This window comes from Kryptolebias marmoratus, linkage group LG17 (genome assembly GCF_001649575.2).
Source record: "Kryptolebias marmoratus isolate JLee-2015 linkage group LG17, ASM164957v2, whole genome shotgun sequence".
Taxonomy (NCBI): domain Eukaryota; kingdom Metazoa; phylum Chordata; class Actinopteri; order Cyprinodontiformes; family Rivulidae; genus Kryptolebias; species Kryptolebias marmoratus.
The window spans coordinates 10,014,271-10,033,001 of NC_051446.1; the positions used below are offsets into that span (position 1 = coordinate 10,014,271).

At 40.1% G+C, this 18,731-nt stretch overlaps 1 protein-coding gene across 5 annotated transcripts in view; it reads right to left on the reverse strand.

The window, feature by feature from the left end:
• LOC108235840 (zinc transporter ZIP11) overlaps positions 1 to 18,731 on the reverse strand; it is a 151,645-nt gene that overhangs the window by 4,516 nt on the left and 128,398 nt on the right. For all 5 annotated transcript variants that reach the window (XM_037980844.1, XM_017416091.3, XM_037980841.1 and 2 more), the window contains exons 7-8: positions 3,457 to 3,526; positions 1,546 to 1,644 (exon numbers count right to left, since the gene is read on the reverse strand). In XM_037980844.1, the coding sequence (XP_037836772.1) occupies positions 1,546 to 1,644; positions 3,457 to 3,526 (169 nt within the window). The remainder of the gene's footprint in view (positions 1 to 1,545; positions 1,645 to 3,456; positions 3,527 to 18,731) is intronic.

Here is an 18,731-nt window from a genome sequence, read left to right on the forward strand (position 1 = left end):
GCTATTTTATTTTCTGTTTTTCAAGAGTAGTCAGCTTGTAGGGCACCACAACTGCTTCCACCCGCGTCGATCATCATCATCATATGAAATAACTTTTTGTCACAACAAAAAATAGTGGCTGGTAAAATATTTGAGTGGCTGGTAAAAAAATTTTAATTTCCACCCCTGGTTAACACACTCAGAACCAAAAAAAAAAAAAAATCTCCATTTTGTCATTATTCAGCTTTAAAAGGTTCCTCAAGAGACAATGTTTAACAGTACAGCTCTGGATAAGATCAGTGTATCATTAGGGTTTAAATATATTTTAAATTTTGAGTTTTCAAACTCACATTTTCAATTTTTTTTTGTCGCTTTTTGATCAATTTTTGACATCAAACTGTCTTGGAATTTACTGTTTGTACAGTGATGCCGTTTTATCTGTATGCTGATGAAAAGTTATTGCATGTAGGAAGTTTTACTGCAAAATGTTTTTTTTTTCCTCCCCTCCCTTTTAAACACAGCATTGTTTCATTTGATTTTATTTGTTTTATCTTTGAGAAAATATAAATGTAATTAATGCTTGCATTTCAATAAGTTTCGGACCTAAAACTTTGGGTCTGCACAAAATCTTTAACAATAATTTTAAAAATTCTTCTCACACCAAAAATTTGACGACATTTTTAAAAATGTATTTAAGTCTTTGTAGAAGAGGCAGTATATTGTATGTTTTTTGCCAACTAAACAGTTAAACCTGCATTTTCCTTGATGACATTTGGGTATCTCTGAACAACAATAACAAAAAAAAGATCTGCGTTCCCTATTTCAGTTCCTGGAACATGGAAACCCTCAGTGATATAAAAGTAAAATAAATGTGCATGATTATGTTAATCTTTTAAATTCAGTCAATGTGAAAAACACCTTGCTCATCTGAGCAACTTTTTAAACTTTGATTTTCTTATTTTTAGAAAATACAAAAAGATCTGAAAACACTCTTGTTTTTTTCTATAATTATCCAGACATGAAAAATGCTGAAATCAAAAAACATAGTTTTCAAGACTGCATAGGAACTCTATAAGACAGTGGTGTCTAATCCTGGTCCTGGAGGGCCACTATCCTGCATGTTTTAGTTGTTTCCCTGCTCGTCAGCAGGTTTTCAAGTGTTGCAGAAGCCTGTTAATCACTCAGTCATTCAAATCAGGTGTGTCAAAGGAGAGAAATACCTGAAACATGCAGGATAGTGGCCCTCCAGGACCAGGATTGGACCCCACTGCTATAAGTTATGTTATTGTGTCTAATTGTAAAATTTAACAGAAGAGAACCAAGTAGACACCCCTGTGGAACTCCACGTGCAATGCCTATTTGGCTTTATTCATAATTATCAATAAACAATAAAAATCAAATATATATTAAAAAAACATAAACAAACAAACAAAACAAATCTACTTTTATTGGCTTTAACAGTTACAGAGTAGGTCTGAATGTCCAAGTGGAGAATCTGTTGTGTTTTGTGTCAGGGGATGGTTACACCTCTGCAGAGTTTCAACACAGGCGGCACTGTTTACCTACCAGAAGGCCCTCCATGTTGAGACCCCTGAACCCCGCAGTGGTAGGCTCACCGCCAGGCCTTCTGGAAAGTTCTGAATACCAATTCCGATGGCCAGATTTCTGTTGGAACACAAACACTCAACGGTCACAGCATTCCTTTTTCACAACAAATGTAATCCAACGGCTGCCCGGTGCTTAAAGCAGAACGTTCTCCTCTCGTCTGAGCAGAGTAAGGGCGGGGGCGCGTTAGGAGAGTTTGAAGCTTTGGAGCAGCTGTACGATGTTAAGGGCCAACAATCCTTCTGACAAATGTTTTATTATAGTCACATAGATTTGCCAAGAGATGAACCGAGTTCCAAATTTACACTATTAAGATAAGTGCATCGCTGTTTGCACTGTGCACGAGTCATATATTCAACCTTTACCAACCCAGCAAAACTGTGTGACAGACACGCTGAATATATGCGAGCGAAATTATTTATGGTAGTGAAATAAAATAAGTTGTGCTGCAGGTAATATTTGTACTGAACGCCCTGCTCTGATGAGACCCTGGGAACATTTGTGGAACTGAACCATTTGCCTGGATGATCGATGGGATGCATCGTCGAGATTGAACAAAATGTAAACGGCTGGGCGAGAGAAGTGAAGTTCACAGAAACTACTCAGATGGCCTTAGAATTTTAGGTGGGGAATGTAAACAGTCAGTCGTGTGGACGAGCCAGGACTACAACCATCGCCCCACAGCTCAGGCTCATAAAGTGCTTGTTTACAGAAACCCTCTGATTCCAGAACAGACTGAACTTTTACTAGATGAAGCCTAACAGCTCCCACCTCTCACTGCTGTGACATGATGTAACCACTAGATGGCAGCGCGTGTTCGAGGTGCCACAAGTAGTGGCTTCACTACTTTGGTGAACCAGTTGTAGAGCCTCATTAAAATAATCAAAAAGGGCTCATTCAGATAAAATAAAATTAAAGCTATCGCTCAATTTGAAGCACCAGAGAAAAAAAAAAGTTTTGTTTCCTTTCCTTGTTAAGATGAAATAACATCTCTAAAGTTAAAGTTTAAATAAAAACTTGTGACCTGTGCGGCGTGTGTCTTTCGCCCCGTTGACCGCTGGAGGTAGGCCCCAGCTACCCCGCCGCCCTGCACAGGATCAAACAGGTGTAGATGATGGCTGGATCTCCTGTAGCACACCTGACCGTTTGTATCTTTTGTACCGCAGTGATGCCGGCAGAACACGACGCAGGGTTAAAAAGCTGTCCAAATCCTGTCAGGTGGGATTCTTATGAATTTAGCTTGGAGCAAGGTCCACAGAAGGAGCTACTGGCACACATAAAAATCCTTTCCAAACTGAACAGAAGACTGCCAGAAAAGTTGGACACATCTCTGGTCCTTTAAATATAAAACCAGGTATATATTTTTACGCAAACTGTCACAACATCTGACGCTTTAATGTTCCCTTTCATATGTCGTCAGTAGAAGATTTTGATACTGCTGCTACTAATGATAATTTAATAAGATGGTGGTTATGCTGAGAGAACATGACTAGAATCTTGTTTATAAGATTAAAGGTTGGTAAGCTACATTTTTTACCAACAGTACTAGATGTCACCACTAGATGGCAACAGAACACAGCTAGTTTGTTTAGCTGTAGGTAAAAAAAAACCACTTCACAGCCACTTTAACCATGCTAAAGTAGTCCCATTGATTTCATTGCAAAACTTTTGTCAAGTTTTAAACCTCAGAAATAACATTTAAACGTTTAACCAATGAACCCCAACTAGATGTGTCGCTCTGTTTCTTTCATATTCACGACCCAGACTGACAGATGGAGCAAACCGATGCATTAGGTAGAAAGAGCTCCTAGTGGTTGTGTTTCAGACAAATATTCTGCAAAGTACGGTTCCCCGTCTTGGTGTTGCTCCAACCTGGCACTCTCAAAAGTGGCAGAAGTCGTCTTTCCTATAGCTCCGAAACCAACTCCTACAGCCAGGCCCTCTGCAGACACACAGAAGAAAACACCAAGCAAATCATCTTTTAATTTAAGGCTTTTTTTCTTCACAATGAGTTAAAAAAAGAATAAATCAATAGAGTTGGCAGAAAAATATACTGGATGAATGAATAAAAACAAAAAACAAAAACAGGTTTGTTTTTTCAGTCAGAACACGGATGTGCTCAAGGTGAACATCTGTGGGGGTTTCCATTGTGAAGCTCTCATTGTTTTCTGTTATTTGCTGCCTTTAGCAGGTTTCTTGGGATGATAGATGTGCAGAGGCAGCTCTTGGGACACGCAGCATGAAAGACATCTGGTAAGAAATGAGGTCACGTTTGTGCTCGAGATTTAATGACGTAAGCGTGCACCTGGGAAAGCTTCTGTTTCAAAAACAGGTTGTTTTTTTTTAGGGATGTTTTTGCTCACCTCTCACATGCTCTGCCCGCCCCGAGAAGCGTCCCTTGTCCACCAACGTCCCGTTTATCTCCTTTGCTTTGCCTGTCAAGGACACTTTAAGTGCGCTTCGTTCAAAGCGAAAGTGAAAAGGTCACGGTGAGCGATGTGTCCGTGAGCGTGTTCGAGAAGTTCCAGAGTGTGTTCTGCGTGCGCCGCGAGGGCCGATCTACGGGCTTTTTTGCATTTCACGCTGTCATGGCACCTCTCCACGCTGATCTAGGGCTGACGGGCTTCGAGGACAGGTGTGGGCTGGTCAGCCGCTGAGAGAGCCTTACATAACAGGAGGGTCATGACTCGGCTGGAAAGAGTCGATGTCTAGGTAGATACTTCGGCTGGGAAACTGTTTAAATGATCTGAAGCTTTATTTCACCGTATTTCTTTACCCCTACTAATATCAGTTACAATGCGGATGGGCTTATAAGTTCTTGAGCCAAATGATAGAAAAAAATATGGAATATTCTACCACATGTGGGGTATTAACGCCTCAGCTGCAGCTTCCATGGCATTTATTAGTCTCCTAAGCTGTGTTCATAACAACTAGGTTACTGTACTCGAGAGAAGAAAATTATTCTCCCACTGCAACAGTAGTCATAAAACCCCACGCACACAATAGTGAGACTGTCAATAGTTGTAGCACTTATGATAAAACTATGGCCTAACAGTCTTTTATTAGGGGTTGTTCCAGAAGAAAGTCCACCAATATAACTTAGAACGCCAACAATACCAAGTTTTAAGTTTCAGACTATCATGCTTTATCAGTAATGGTAGAAACAGTTGCATAAATATTTCAGCTGGCAGTTGTTTCAGTACCATAACAGACTTTATAACAGTACTTGCACAAGTTAAGGCGTAATACATGGACTACTTTTAGTTCTAATGGTGCTATTTAAGTAGCAGAGTTAATTGTCATTATGGCTGCGATTGTGCTTGAGATCAAAAATGAAATTCTCCACAGCCAACACCAGTGTCAAACCGTCAGGGACTTCAAGGTGTTTTTAGGGTGGGCCCTGAGTAGACCCAACTTTGCTGCTGTTCAACCCAATCCTACCATTTCCACTGGAACCACTCAGAAGTATTTCCTGGCAGTATTCTTTAAATAAAAGTCTTACCTAACAGAGAAGAGATAGTAGACACTGTCCGTGTTTGAGTTCTAAAACCATTAGGGTGGCTTGATGCCCCAAGGAACCAAAGTTTGGAACTGGGTATGATACAAAGCTGTAGAATGATGTTCCTGGCACTGCTCAGAGATTAGGGAACCTAACATTGTTCAGCAACATATGCGAAGGGACTGACACTATGCGAAGGCTCTTGGCAGGTAATTGGGTGAACAGTCACAAGGCGCTACCACTGGAGCCGGTTAACAAGTCAGAGTCTGGCAGATGCCAGTTGGGAAAATGAAATCATCAGCCAAGAAGAGCTGTCAGGTACATCCATCATCAGCCTTTTTCTATTTAAAGTGATATGCTACAGTTCAGGTATCTATAACTTTTTTGGCAGCTGACACTGGAAACCGTCTTTCTGCCAATCATACCAGTGTACTGTAGTACACAGAGTACTCCTCATCCCTGTACCTTGGCCAACAGAATTTGAAGCCTTGCGAGATGAACTCTGTTGTGATCTCATTCTGTCACAATCCAGAGAAAGTAACTCAATTCAGTGGAAGTAAAAGAAAATGCCAAGTCCTCAACATCAAGAGAAAAGGAAGCCTTGGACAACTGTTCACACGTTTTGAGGTAAACTCTCTTACTCCCTGTTAAACCAGTCTGAAAGGCATAACACTTTGGTAGAACAGAACAGAATTATAAGATGAGTATTTTAGGAAATTCTGAGAATGTCGTAATGCTGGCAAAACAGAAACAAACTTTAACAAGAACTACTTCTTAAGAAGATTTATTTCAAAGTTGTTTTCCATGAAGGACATAAAAAACAACCCCCCAAAAATAAATGACAGTAAAGTTGATACACATCTGGAATCATGTGACTAAACCCACTAAATCCAAGTCAGTCCTTCCATAATATAACATTTTTTTCTCACTGATGAGATTTGCCTGTTCTATTTCTTTTGGTTTGAAAAGATGGAATAAAACCTTTTCAGGACAGAGAAGGGGAGAAGAATAAAGACATTAAGTATATGGTCCCCAGTGCAGCTGTATTTCATGGCCAGTGTGCCACTCATATGACTTATTCCTTTATTATTCCCATCTTGTTGCCATATAAACAGACATCATAACATTTTTATACACAGCCATGGAGTCAAGCCCAATTTGACCTCAATCAGAGGAGGATAAACCCATTCAGATAAAGGAGCCCTGTCTAATCTTACGTTGCCAAGCTCTGCTAGGAAATGTAATTATCTGGTGCCTAATGAGCATTACGATGCTTCCAAACAGCAAACGGTTAACCCCACACAATGCCGTTTTCTATAGAAGTCCTACGTGGCCAACCCAGTTCCATATAATACACCTATGAAACCACAAGACAGCATATTACATGGGTTAAAATAAGTGACAAGACAGGCAGTAAAAGGAGGCAGCGGAGAGACAGCACAATCCGTAACCCTACAGTTGCAGCTTTGAGGGACCAAGTGGACACTTCATCAGAATCTAACATCTGTGATTACCTCTGACAACAGTGTACACTGCTTCCAATCAACTTCCATCCGGCTCACTGTAGGCAGACATCCTGCAGCACTGTTATAGCGGTAAGAAACTCGAGGTCACTGCGGATTCTCTTTGCTATCAAATCCAATCCCGGAACATTCTGAAATACACACGATAGGGCCAGCAGAACTACCTGTACGTGCACGGAATACACTTCTCTTGAGCCCGAATGAAAAATAAGCTGCAAGAGTTTTAAGGGTGACAAAGGCCTAGTATGGTGTGGTGCAATTGGTAATTATTCAACTGATTAATATGCTTGCTTTGGATTTTTCCCACTATCTTCAAGTTTAACAATCAAAAGGAAAGTGACAGAATCTCTCAGTTTACTATCTGTAAAAATATGCTTTTTTTGGTGGAACCTGTTGAGGTGGTTAGATAATAAGAGAAATAGCTACTGGTCCAAGAATAAGAGCTTCTTGTCAGTAGTTTCTCTCTCATAGCACGGCTTCTCAACTTGAAGTGTGAGCTAGAAGTTCAGGGAGAGTTTCATGGATTGTACTGGAAGTTTTTCCTTCCAACACAGAGTCCAAGGGGCAGCAGGGGATCATTAAACGCCACTACTCCCGTCAAGTTTTATTCATGAGGCTCACGCTCAAGTGTCTGCTTGAGTCCTACACCAGTTATATATGAACTCTGAAAAGTTAACAATTTTGTCCCTTTAAAAGAAAAAAAATTAAAATTTCTATGTGCTTCAGTTATAAGAACTGGACACAGGTGATGGATGAGTCTCCAGGCTACTATAAATCAAGTCAGAAAAAAATGGCCTAGAGAAATCCAAAAATATTATCAGGGTTTTTTTTTCATATCCCGTTTATTGTTTGATGAAACCCTTCCCAATAGACAGGAAGTAGTGGGTCTGCTGTTTGATGAGCGTGGACTTGATACCACAGACTGTGGCCTTCTAGGAGCAAACACTAAATGAGAAAATTAATTTTGGAACCAAAATCCTAATCTACAAAATCTACAAAATCCTAATAAACAATCCAGACAATATGAGTGACCATGTCTCATACAATTTTCAGCCTAAAAGGCAGCAAGACCACAGATTTACTCATCACCTCTGTAAGCGTGCGTGCAAAAATCCCCAAACAGAGCAAATGACTGAAAATTTGAGCGAAGGTAATGACAAACGAAAGCAAAGATTAATGCTATGAGGACGCTTTTCATCAGAAAGACTTGTCCCAGAAATGTGAGGAGGTCCGAAAAGGCCATTGCAGAGTAACAATAAAGGGTCAGTTGCAAAATGCCTGATTGTATGCACAGCTTACATGTCTCTGAGAGAAGACAAGAACATAGAAATTCAATGTCTTCATCCCCTTTCCCAAAAACATTTTGAGCCAAGCCTGATATGTCTTCTTGCTGTCTAGGTATGATTTATGAGAGGACCAAGGCAGATTGGAGAGGTTGAAGTTAACCTGCTGCTGTTATGCCTCTGAGCTGCCAAAAGAGGTAGTGACAATGCCGTAACAGTTAATATATGAAAGGGTAAGCTGCTCTAGGTTGTGGTGTAGGGATGACAGTCCATTTGTGCAACCAGCTTTAGCAGTAGGCTTTAGATTTGGAAATGTTCGACATCCATTTTATGTGCAGCGGTTCACAGCAGCGCTGCTGAGTTCCACTTCAGGCCTTCTTTGGTCCAGATTAATTTAAGAAAAGTCACTTTATTGCCAGACCTGACTGGCTCAGTTGGTGACTTAAGAACAACCACAGACATCTTAAGGAAGGGCTTGTCTTTAGGCGCTTTCACAAAACACTTCAAACTGGTGAAGCCTTCTGATGGTCTTGGTGTGATTGGACTGAGGCGGTGTGAGGGGTTGAAGTCAGCTTTCTGCTGCCACCAAGCTAAGTAGGATCAGAGCCATAAAGGTCAACGTGTAAAATGGTGAGTGGGTTTGCAGCTCTTTGGTGCAATGTAGTGATGCCAGTTTGTGCAACCAGCCAACCATGGGATTTAGAATGAGGGAGGCCCGACGCCACATTTTATGCATCACGCTCAAAGCACTCCACGTCTGCTGTGCTGAGTTAATAGCCCATGCCTTTTTTTGGTTCCACAGTTAATGAAAGCTCACATCTTTGCAGGATGAGGGCGGCTCGATTGATGACTTACAGTATGAACGACCATAGGCAGCTTAAAAACAGACTTATCTTCATGGAAATATTACAAGACTGTTTTGGGAGAGGGAACCAAGTCTTGGTATGAGAAAAAGTTAACACTAAAAAACTCACTACTCTTATTCCAATGTTAATTTTTAACATGGGTCCACATTGTCATGTAGTGAGACGTAGCGAGTAACATTGTTAATTTGGAGACAAATGCTTGCATGAAGAAAGGAGGGGTGCCAGAGTTGTCAGCTGACTCAGATTTTCAACAGTCCTTTTGCTTTTCTGGCCCTCACTCATGATAGGTTAAGGTTAGTTTGTACCATCCATGAGTGTCTGTTATGGAGATGTCGTTGATGCTGCTCATCTAAAAGATGCATACTAGGGAGTCTTTGCCATCGTTCTATTTCTGAACATCACTCCTCATTCCTTAGAGGGAACGTGGAAAATATCCGTTTTGTCTCTTTGCTACTGTGCCTGTCAATTTGTGTTGCTAGATGTGTGCAGAAGCCATTCCCATCCATCCCTTCTTCATGTTCTATGCTCTTTTAAGTGACTGATGTAGTACTGCTGACAAGCCATTGTCACAGCAGTCAGTCATTTCAATTCCACCTTCTTTTAATCTTCTCTCCTCACCCACTGACATGGGTCCTTTTCCAACCGAGCCAAACCTCAACTCTCCCTTCTTTTTTTCTGTTGTGCAACTCAAACGGTTCAGGTGCTTTTTTCCCCTTTTGACATTCATTTTCTGGAAGTAGTTCAATTCAATTAAAATCATGTGTTGACTTTTTGGAAAAGTTTTAGAAGTTGACTATTTTAAATACACTTCATTAAAAATCAAACTGTTTATTAAAAGTAAATAGTGGCTTAATCCCATGCTGCACACAGCACGGTGTGTCTTTATTTAGCTTTGACTATGAGAAAGAACAAGAAATTCTGGGAAACACTCCAAAGCTCAGGAATTTAAATTAATTTGTTTTAATTAAGGCTAGAAAAAGACTATATTTAAATCTCTTATGGTCTCAGATGTTTATCAAAATTTATTTCAATTGAATCAGAATTCCAATATATTGGTAAATTGAAATCATAGTATAGTGTTAAGTGTCCAAAGAAAGGGATTTTTTTACTGACATGCCTTAAGCTTTCACAGTACTGCATTTAGAGTTAAAATGCTTTTGGATGTTTTCAAAAATTTCTAATTTTCCCCAAGAAAAAAAGTTCCCCATATTTTATTTCATAATAAATACCCATTGAAATCTAAGTTTGTTGATCCTTTCTTTCATCAGCAGTTGAAAGAACATGTAAGTGACTGGTATTACTGAGAGAAAAGGATGAGATATGCAGAGGAGCAGATAGACTGAGGAGTATGGCAGAGTAATTATTGTGCTAATGGATTGTGAGGCCTTTCAGTTGATCACCTACACGACAACAGAAACGCAGATTCACACCGAAACTTTGTTTTATTTTTTAATATTAGCATTGTTTCACAGGAAACTGCAATTTATTTAAAAGTGGAAGTGTTCGCACATGTGCACTACGCCTGACCAGACTCCCAGTCTACAGTTTCCTGAATCGTTTTACGTTTCTAACTTAGAGTAACATGTGGCAGCAATCCAACCTCATTGTGTGCTTGTCATTTTGGATGTAACTGTTCTCGTGCTCTAGCCTGAAGTGTCTGCGTGCATGAGCGTATTGAAATACAAAAATCAAATCGCTGGCTAGTGACGTGGCATGGAAACTGATTCTCAGGTAACAAGGAACAAAAAAAAAAAATTGTCTACAAAATAAGACATGCCTTTAAGAAAGAAATACACTTTCACATAAAACAAATGTATTGCTAATATTTGCTGTGTAATTATTGCAGTCAAGCTTACAACAGACTTTGGTTTGCTTGTTAAAGAAGAGCGAAAATACTACAAACTGTGTAATACACTGGAATACATTATTCCTTTCAATGTTTGTTATGACATTTTTAACAAAAAGATATGGTATGATTTGTTCAAATGTATACACTTGCAAATCATAATTGACGATAATACAAACTACACATAAAGGTTGATCCATCCATTCATACTTCTTCCATTATTTATCTGTGGTCAGGTCAGGGAGGCAACAGGTCCAGGAGAGAAACCCAGACCTTCTTCTCCCAAGAGACACTTTCCAGCTCCTCCTGTGGGATCCCAAGGTGTTCCCAGGCCAGAGAGGACACATGATGCCTCCATCAAGTTCTGGGTCTGCCCCAAGGTCTCTTCCCAGTGGGACAGGCCCAGAAAACATCCAAAGGGAGGCATCCAGCAGGCATCCCAATCAGATTCTCGAACCACTTCAACTGACTCTTTTAGATGTGAAGGAGCAGCAGCTCTACTCTGAGCTCTCACTGGATGATGGAACTCCTCACCTTATCGCTAAGACTGAGCCCGGCCACCCTACGGAGGAAGCTCATTTCAGCCGCTTGTACCCGGGATCTCGTTCTTTCATTCATGATCCAAACCATGTGACCATAGGTGAGGCTGGAACGTAGATGGACCAGTAAATGGAGAGTTTTGCCTTTCGACTCAACTCTTTCTTCACCACAACTGATCGAAGCAACGCCCTCATAATTAAGGACGAGGCCTCAATCCATTGATCCAGCTCCCGCTCCATCCTACCATCCCTCGTGAACAAGACTCCTAGATACTTGAACTCCTCCACGTGAGGCAGAGACTCATTCCCGACCCCGAGGCAGCATTCCATCCATTTCTGGTTGAGAACCATGGCCTTGGACTTACAGGGGGTAAGTCCAAGGCCATGGTAATGTAATAATAAAATAATGTAATAATAAAATATTTTCAAAGGAGAAAATCTATTTGAAGATCTTTGGTAGTGCAGCTCATACATGTGCCAGTTTCAAAGGCTATTCTATCCATTTTCTCTTTCTACATCCTAAAAATTGAATCAAAGGCAACTGGACTCTTATTTCCGAAGATGTTTCACTTCTTATCTAAGTAGATATCTCAATACCTCAAATGTAAGAAGACTCTTTTGATGAGAAGTGAAACATCTTTAAAAAGAAAAAAAGTTCAGTTGCATTTAATATAATTTAATAGGATTAACACGTCCTGGATGCCTGAGAATCCACACTAGCATGTCTCCCTCTATCACAAAAATAAATGGGGGAATTAGTTATTGAGTCTGAATAATTCTTGCTTATAGAGTTATGCTTTGGTATATCTGACCATATCTGATCTGACCTCCATGTTTCGCTCATTTTGTTCAACCCAGCAGCTAGCCGCCAATGACCTTGCTTCGTCCATCACACTAACTGAGACCAACACTAATGGGGAGTAGAAAGAATGGCCATCAATCTCCAGTTCTGTCTCTGAAGTGCCACAAAAGTGCTCACAACCTCTTTGAAGAGCAGTTAATGGTATTATGACGCTGCTTTTTGTTTCATTCAAAGGAAGGCTTCTGCCTCCGGGGTGACGGCTTCCATTCCACCAGGAACAGATAGGTGTCAAAAAAATAAGTGCCCTTAAAGCACTATGGTAAAAGGCACTCGCTAAATGGCCAATTTTTATTTCAGCACCAAATAACGCAAGCAATTACTCTTCAACATCAGGGTTAAAGCTAAAGCTAGATTTCTATGCAAAGTAGATGTCTTTCATCAGCTTGAAACACTAAACGGGTTTATTACAGGGTAGTGCCCTCAGTGTTTGTAGCTGATGTTGAATTACATGATTACTTGGTGAAGAAGCACTTCAAAGAAACCAAAGAGGCACCTCTCATTGTAAATTCAGGACACTAAATTACACCTAACACCAGCAACTGCATACAAAACAATGGTATAAAAAGAACAACTACTTCAGAGACAAGGTAAATATTATCATTAAGTATACAGAAAACTCATTCAATAATAATGAAAACAGTTTAAATAGACAACATAATTTATGAGAGCTGTTGCTTTTTATCAAAAGGAAAAATCTATTCAATAATGAAGAAACCCTGCTAAAAATTTAACACCTTCATAGAATAAATTTGTGATTAATTGTCTTGAAGCCCACCAGGGAGCTCCACTAAAACTTGCTGTCTTTATAATTTAAAAAAAAAATAATAATAATTTAAGTTAACGAGTAAAAGTTGAGGAGAACAGAAAGAAAAGCAGTGCTTTCGATTTGATAATTACAATGTAATTTTATTTTGATAGTAAATTAAAAGCGTCAGAAGTTGACCAAAGTGCTTTACAATTGAGTGAAGAGAAAAAAGTTAAAACAAGCAAAAAGCAATGAAATATAGGAAACATTAAAAGAACAAGCAAAGCTAAAACAACAAGTCACTAAACTCTTCTTAACCCCCTTGTGCCTGTTTAGAGTAGCAGGGTGCTGGTGCCTTTCTCCAGCCGTCACTGGGCGGGAGGCAGGGTACACCCTGGCTGGGGTCACCGGTCCTTCACAGGGCCACAAAGAGACAAACAGGAGGACCAACCATACATGGTCATGCCTAGTGACAATTTAGAGTAGCCAGTTAGCATAATGTTTTTGGACCTTCAGAGGAAACCATGGCCCCCATCGAAAACCTATGAACGCACAGGGAGAACTTGCAAATTAATGAAGAAAAGGCCACAGCTGGGAGTCAAACCAGTAGCCTTCTTGCTCCTAAGCAATAGTGCAAACCAGCTGCACCACCATGCACAAGTCATTGGGTGAAAGGCAGGGTACACCCTCAACAGGTCTCCCGTCCATCACAGGGCCACATAGAGACAAACGAGACAGGCAAGACAAGAATATTTAAATTTTCCTTTTCTACAGTTTGACCTTGACTAGTTGGTAATGATCCATTTTTAGGCACATCTCATTGCAGGTCATAAGTTAAAGATGGCCAGGTTATTAAAACAGCGTACCTCAGATATAAATTCTGAAGTAACATACAGGTCAGCTCGCTTGTTAATGTACCGCTCGCAATTACATTAAATTTCTCTGTCACAGATCACCTTCACAAATCAGCAGGGTGTGAATTTAAAGTGGAGACGAGATAACGATGACAAGGCTGAACATTTCTGCTTCCAACTGAAAACGAGAAATAACTTACCACAGCAAATCTGAGCTGCTTCCTGAATTAGATATGATCAAACCTAAGGGGCCTAAAATGCAATGACAAGGTTGTGTCTTTTTTTTTTAAGTTTTGGAGTTGCAAGAGAGTCCCAACACTCCTACAGCGAAACCAAGAAAGTGGTAAATTTTTCATATTATGTCCCTTCTGAGCAGAGTTATTTCTCTCTGGTATTTCGTTCAGGTGTTGTGAAAAATATGACAAGGTGTTACAAAATAGAACATTATTCATTAAGGAGCAGGAAAGTTTGGAAAGGACAGTTTCTTCTTCCTCTGATCGGGTGATCATATTTCAATTTCAAGTAAACCCTCCAACTAGTGTGGGTGTCTTTTTGTAAAAGTCAAAACTGTAGTTCAGAGATATATCTAACTGGATCGCTTTAGCAAAATCTCACAGAAAAGCCTTAGTAATAAAATAAAGATGTCATACTGCTGTCTGTTAAATAGAAAGCACTGTATGTCTTAATGAGACATGAGAATGGGGCGGCAGTGGCTCAGGAGATAGGGGGGGTTTGTCCTGTAATCGGAGGGTTGCTGGTTCGAGCCCCTGCTCCGGCTGTCTCAGCCGTTGTGTCCTTGGGCAAGACACTTCACCCGCCTTGCCTAATGGTGGTGGTCAGAGGGCTCGGTGGCGCCGGTGTCAGCCCGCCCCAGGGCAGCTGTGGCTACAATGTAGCTTACCGCCATCAGTGTGTGAATGTGTGGATGAATGGGTGAGAATGTAAAGTGCTTTGGGGTCCTTGGACTAGATAAAGCACTATATAAGTGCAAGCCTTTTCTCCTTTTTGAAAGACTTCATCCCCACTGTTTTATTCATCTCAATGACTCCCAAATTTACACTGAGCTGCCACAATTTTGAAACCACCTGTCTGATACTAATTAGTGCCCTGACGTGTTGCCAAAACCACTCGAACCTGTCGAAGCATGATTTTGGACCTCTGGGGAACTCCTGTTGTGTCCGGTACAACAACGGCTGATTATCCTTCGTGTCCTCTGGCTTGCAGAGAGGAAACAGTCTGGATTGGTCTGATTCTGTCAAGTCAAGACCGTGAGCTGTTTGTCATGTTCCTTGAGCTGAACTCGAGAGGTTTCCGTACGGTGGTGGGTTGATTTACTGATGTCGATGTCATGAAGGAGTTAGAGGAATAGTTCAGATCTTTTAAAGTGGGGTTTATATGGAATGGTTATGAATAATTATTATCTTACTTGTTGTAGATATCTCTTTGAATGACCTCAGTTTAAATAAACAGAGTTTAATTCTGATCCAAACAAGCTAACAGCAAGTCCGAACAAAGCCAGGACCAAAAGAAGATTGCAACCACAGATTTTTTTGTATCTAACAGTGTAATGTAAAACTAACAGTAATGCAAAGGTTTTAAAATTAAAAATAACATTTATTAGTTGTTTAAATGTTGTAAACCTCTTGTTAAGTTTACCATAGCTTTTTATCACCCATCGCCATGAAAGGTGGGCAATCACACAACTTACAGCCTGTGTGTGCTTGACTTTGTTTGTCTGTGTGTCTGTTAGCATAAAATCTCACAAACCAACAAACAGATTTTAATGAAACTCTCAGGAAGTAATTGTTAAATGGGTAACGTTTGATGTCAGCTTCATTTAAGATGGCAAGTAGCTGACCTTAGAGTACATAAAAATGACTATAACTGTCAATTTCACAGATAATAACTAAAATTTGGTATGTTTTAATTTCTGAAACTTAGATTAGCTTATTTTTAGTCTAGTGTGTACCTTTGTTTTCGTTAAAAGAAAACTGTCTTGTCTGCTTGCACATAAATCGTGAGTTTGAGTTTTCCATGCTGGTTTGTTGCTAATAGAGCTAATAAATCATCAACATGCAAAATAAAATCCTTTGCATACAGTTTGTCCTGCCTCATGTCTCATGCAAATACATTTTTGTGTAGGAGCATGCTTTGTGTCTTTATGCTGCTACAAGACACTAAAGGCGAGCAGAGTGAATAGAAATTCATTTTATTCTTTAAAAAGCCGCCTTTCCAAGACCTAATAACAGCTACAAATAGGTGTTGTTTTCACGCCGCACAGGCAACACGTTTCTCTGATATGCTTTTTATCCGAAGCTAATGAGACCAATAATCATTCAGCGGTACAAATAGAATATTACTGGTACTGATAGAACAAATGGAAATCAATCAAGTCTGAAGCGGAAAATCATTCAAACAAGTAAGACTGCATTTTCTCATTAATTTTCAGGCTATGCATTGATTTAAGCAAATGGGTAATCATCTATACCTTTCAGTTTGATAATGTACTTTCTGTCTTAAACACAACCAGAGCAAGAGTGTAAAATATGCATTAAAACATTAGAAATGCAAGAAAATAAGGCGTACGTAACACTTCAACAACAAATTTGACTTTATCAGCCTTCTAAGTAGAATTAATAAGGTTTATTGTTGAATTTTTATATTAAAACAAGGTGGGGACAACAAGTATTACTGAGAAACTAACCTGAAAACTCACCTGATGATGACATGAACCTATGAGTTGTTTTCTTTATACATTTGTCAGGTTTTTTTTTAACAAGTAACCTCTTTCTTTTTGCAGGAGGCGGATAAGATATTAATAACAACTTCTTGGTGAATTTATTGGAGAATACTAAATACTGCCTGGTGGCCAACTTGGAGCACTTCAGGCTCAGTCATGACTCACATCAGTGCTATCAAGCACATCCAAATTTTGACACTTACACCCAAATGTGTGCCATTGCATTAAAGATCAAAGGAGTCTGTGACAGCTTCTGACAGCTGAAACATGACTTGTTGGAATGAATTATTCTTTAGGCCTACAAACGCTGACTGGTTTGTTCCTGAAAAACAGGAGCAGAGTCTTTTAAAAAGGAGTCTGAATGTTTGGAAAGCAGTGCTCCCTTTCTTCTGTGAAGCACGTGTTAATAGAGACAGAAGAAGTGGCATACTGTCACTGTACTAGTTACATTGTGGTATCTGGATGAAAGGTGTTAATTTTTCATGAAAATGTTTTAACTTTTTAAAGAACTGCTCTACTTATATAAAGTTTATGAAGAAGTGGTAATTAAGTTTTCTATATACGTACAAACAGAAACTAAATATTGGTGTCTGATTTTTTTATTTTCAAGACATCAAAAACTTGGATAACTCCTCATTTTTTGCTTTAAAACTCAGTCAAAAGAGAGGTTGTGATTTTTTTTTAAAAACTAAACATATGAACAAACATTGCACAACTTCAGTATGAATGTGTCACAGCTGCTGCTGAGCTGTGTCTCCTCACACCTGATGATCATCACCCTGATCTCCAGCTGCTGCCATATAAAGATGGAGCTTCCCCCTGCACGGCGTCAGATTGTTGTGAAACCTTCAGCGGTAACACCTTCAGTCCTGCCTTAGAATCTTGACCAAACTGTCTGGTTACTAACCTATCTCTTCCTTCTACCCAGTGGCCTCTCCTGTCCCTGATCCTGACCCTCTCCACTGGATTTGGACCTCCTGGCTCTGACCCTCTGTCCCTGAGATCTGGACTCTGTCCTGACCGGATTTGGACCCGCTGGCTTAGACCCAGGCCCGTCAGCCTGGAAGAAGTTTATTCCCTAATAAACGCCTCTTTGTACTCTCTGTTCAGTCCCTGCGTCCATCAGTGCCTGCCCCTGTCAGAATGAATAACTTGTCACCCAGTAAAGAACCTCAGTGGTATTTTTGATCAAGACATGTCTTAAGATTCCCAAATTAAAAATTTTACGAGGAACCGCTTTCTTCCATCTGTGTAATATCACTAAAATTAGAACCACCTTGTCTTAAAATGATGCGGAAACACTGGTCGATGTATTTGTAACTTCTAGGCTGGACTACTGTAATTCTTTATTTGGGTGTCCAAAAAACTGTTTAAAAAGTCTTCAGTTGATCCAAAATGCTGTTGTCAGAGTTCTGTTGAGAGTTAGGAAGAGAGATCGTATTTCTCAAGTTTTAGTTTCTCTCCATTGGCTCCCTGTCAAATTCAGAATAAAATTTATAATCTTACTTCTAACATACAAAGTTCTCAACAACCAATCTCCATCTTATGTATAAGATCTTATTGTTCCCTATCTTTCTAACAGAGCACTTTGCTCTCAGACGGCAGGTTTACTTGTGGTTCCTAGAGTTTCTAAAAGTAGAACAGGAGGCAGAGCTTTCAGTTCTCAGGCTCCTCTCTTGTGGAACCAACTTCCAGTTTCTGTCCGTGAGGCTGACACCCTGTCTACTTTTAAGATGAGGCTTAAGACTTTTCTTTTTGATAAATCCTATAGTTAGGGTTGGCTTGGGTTTCCTAAGCTCTCCTTTAGTTCTGCTGTTACAGGCTTAGACTGCTGGACAGCGAATTGACCACATTTCCTCCCTCTGGTGCTGTTTTTTTCTTGCTCTACTCTCCATGTTTGTGCTTGCATTTATTGCTGCCATTAACGTTGTGTTCTCTGCTTTTCTTCATCATAGAAAGTACACTTGGTCCAGCGATTCTGCGTTTGTATTGCTTTCCTGTCCGCTTAAACCCCAGCCGGCCAAGGCAGATGGATGCTCATCCTGAGCCTGGTTCTGCTGGGGTCTTCCTATTTAAAGGGAATCATTCCATCCCACTGTCGTAAACCTTGTTATTCCTCAGAATGGGGGATTGCGTTGAGGTGAAATTTCAACCCAATCTGCTGATTATCTTGCACAATGGTTAGTGTTTGAATTGAATCTGTTTTGAACTTTTCTGTACAGTGCCTTGAAATGACTTCTGTTGTGAATTGGTACCATGTAAAAAAAATACAAATAAAATTAAAGCTGCAAGCAGCGTTGGACGGCCCTCGCAGCTCAGCGCCGCTTCGGCCTATGGCGACCGCGGGAACTCTGGCGACCGCCCTCTACGCTGTGGCGCACTTCCCGCGC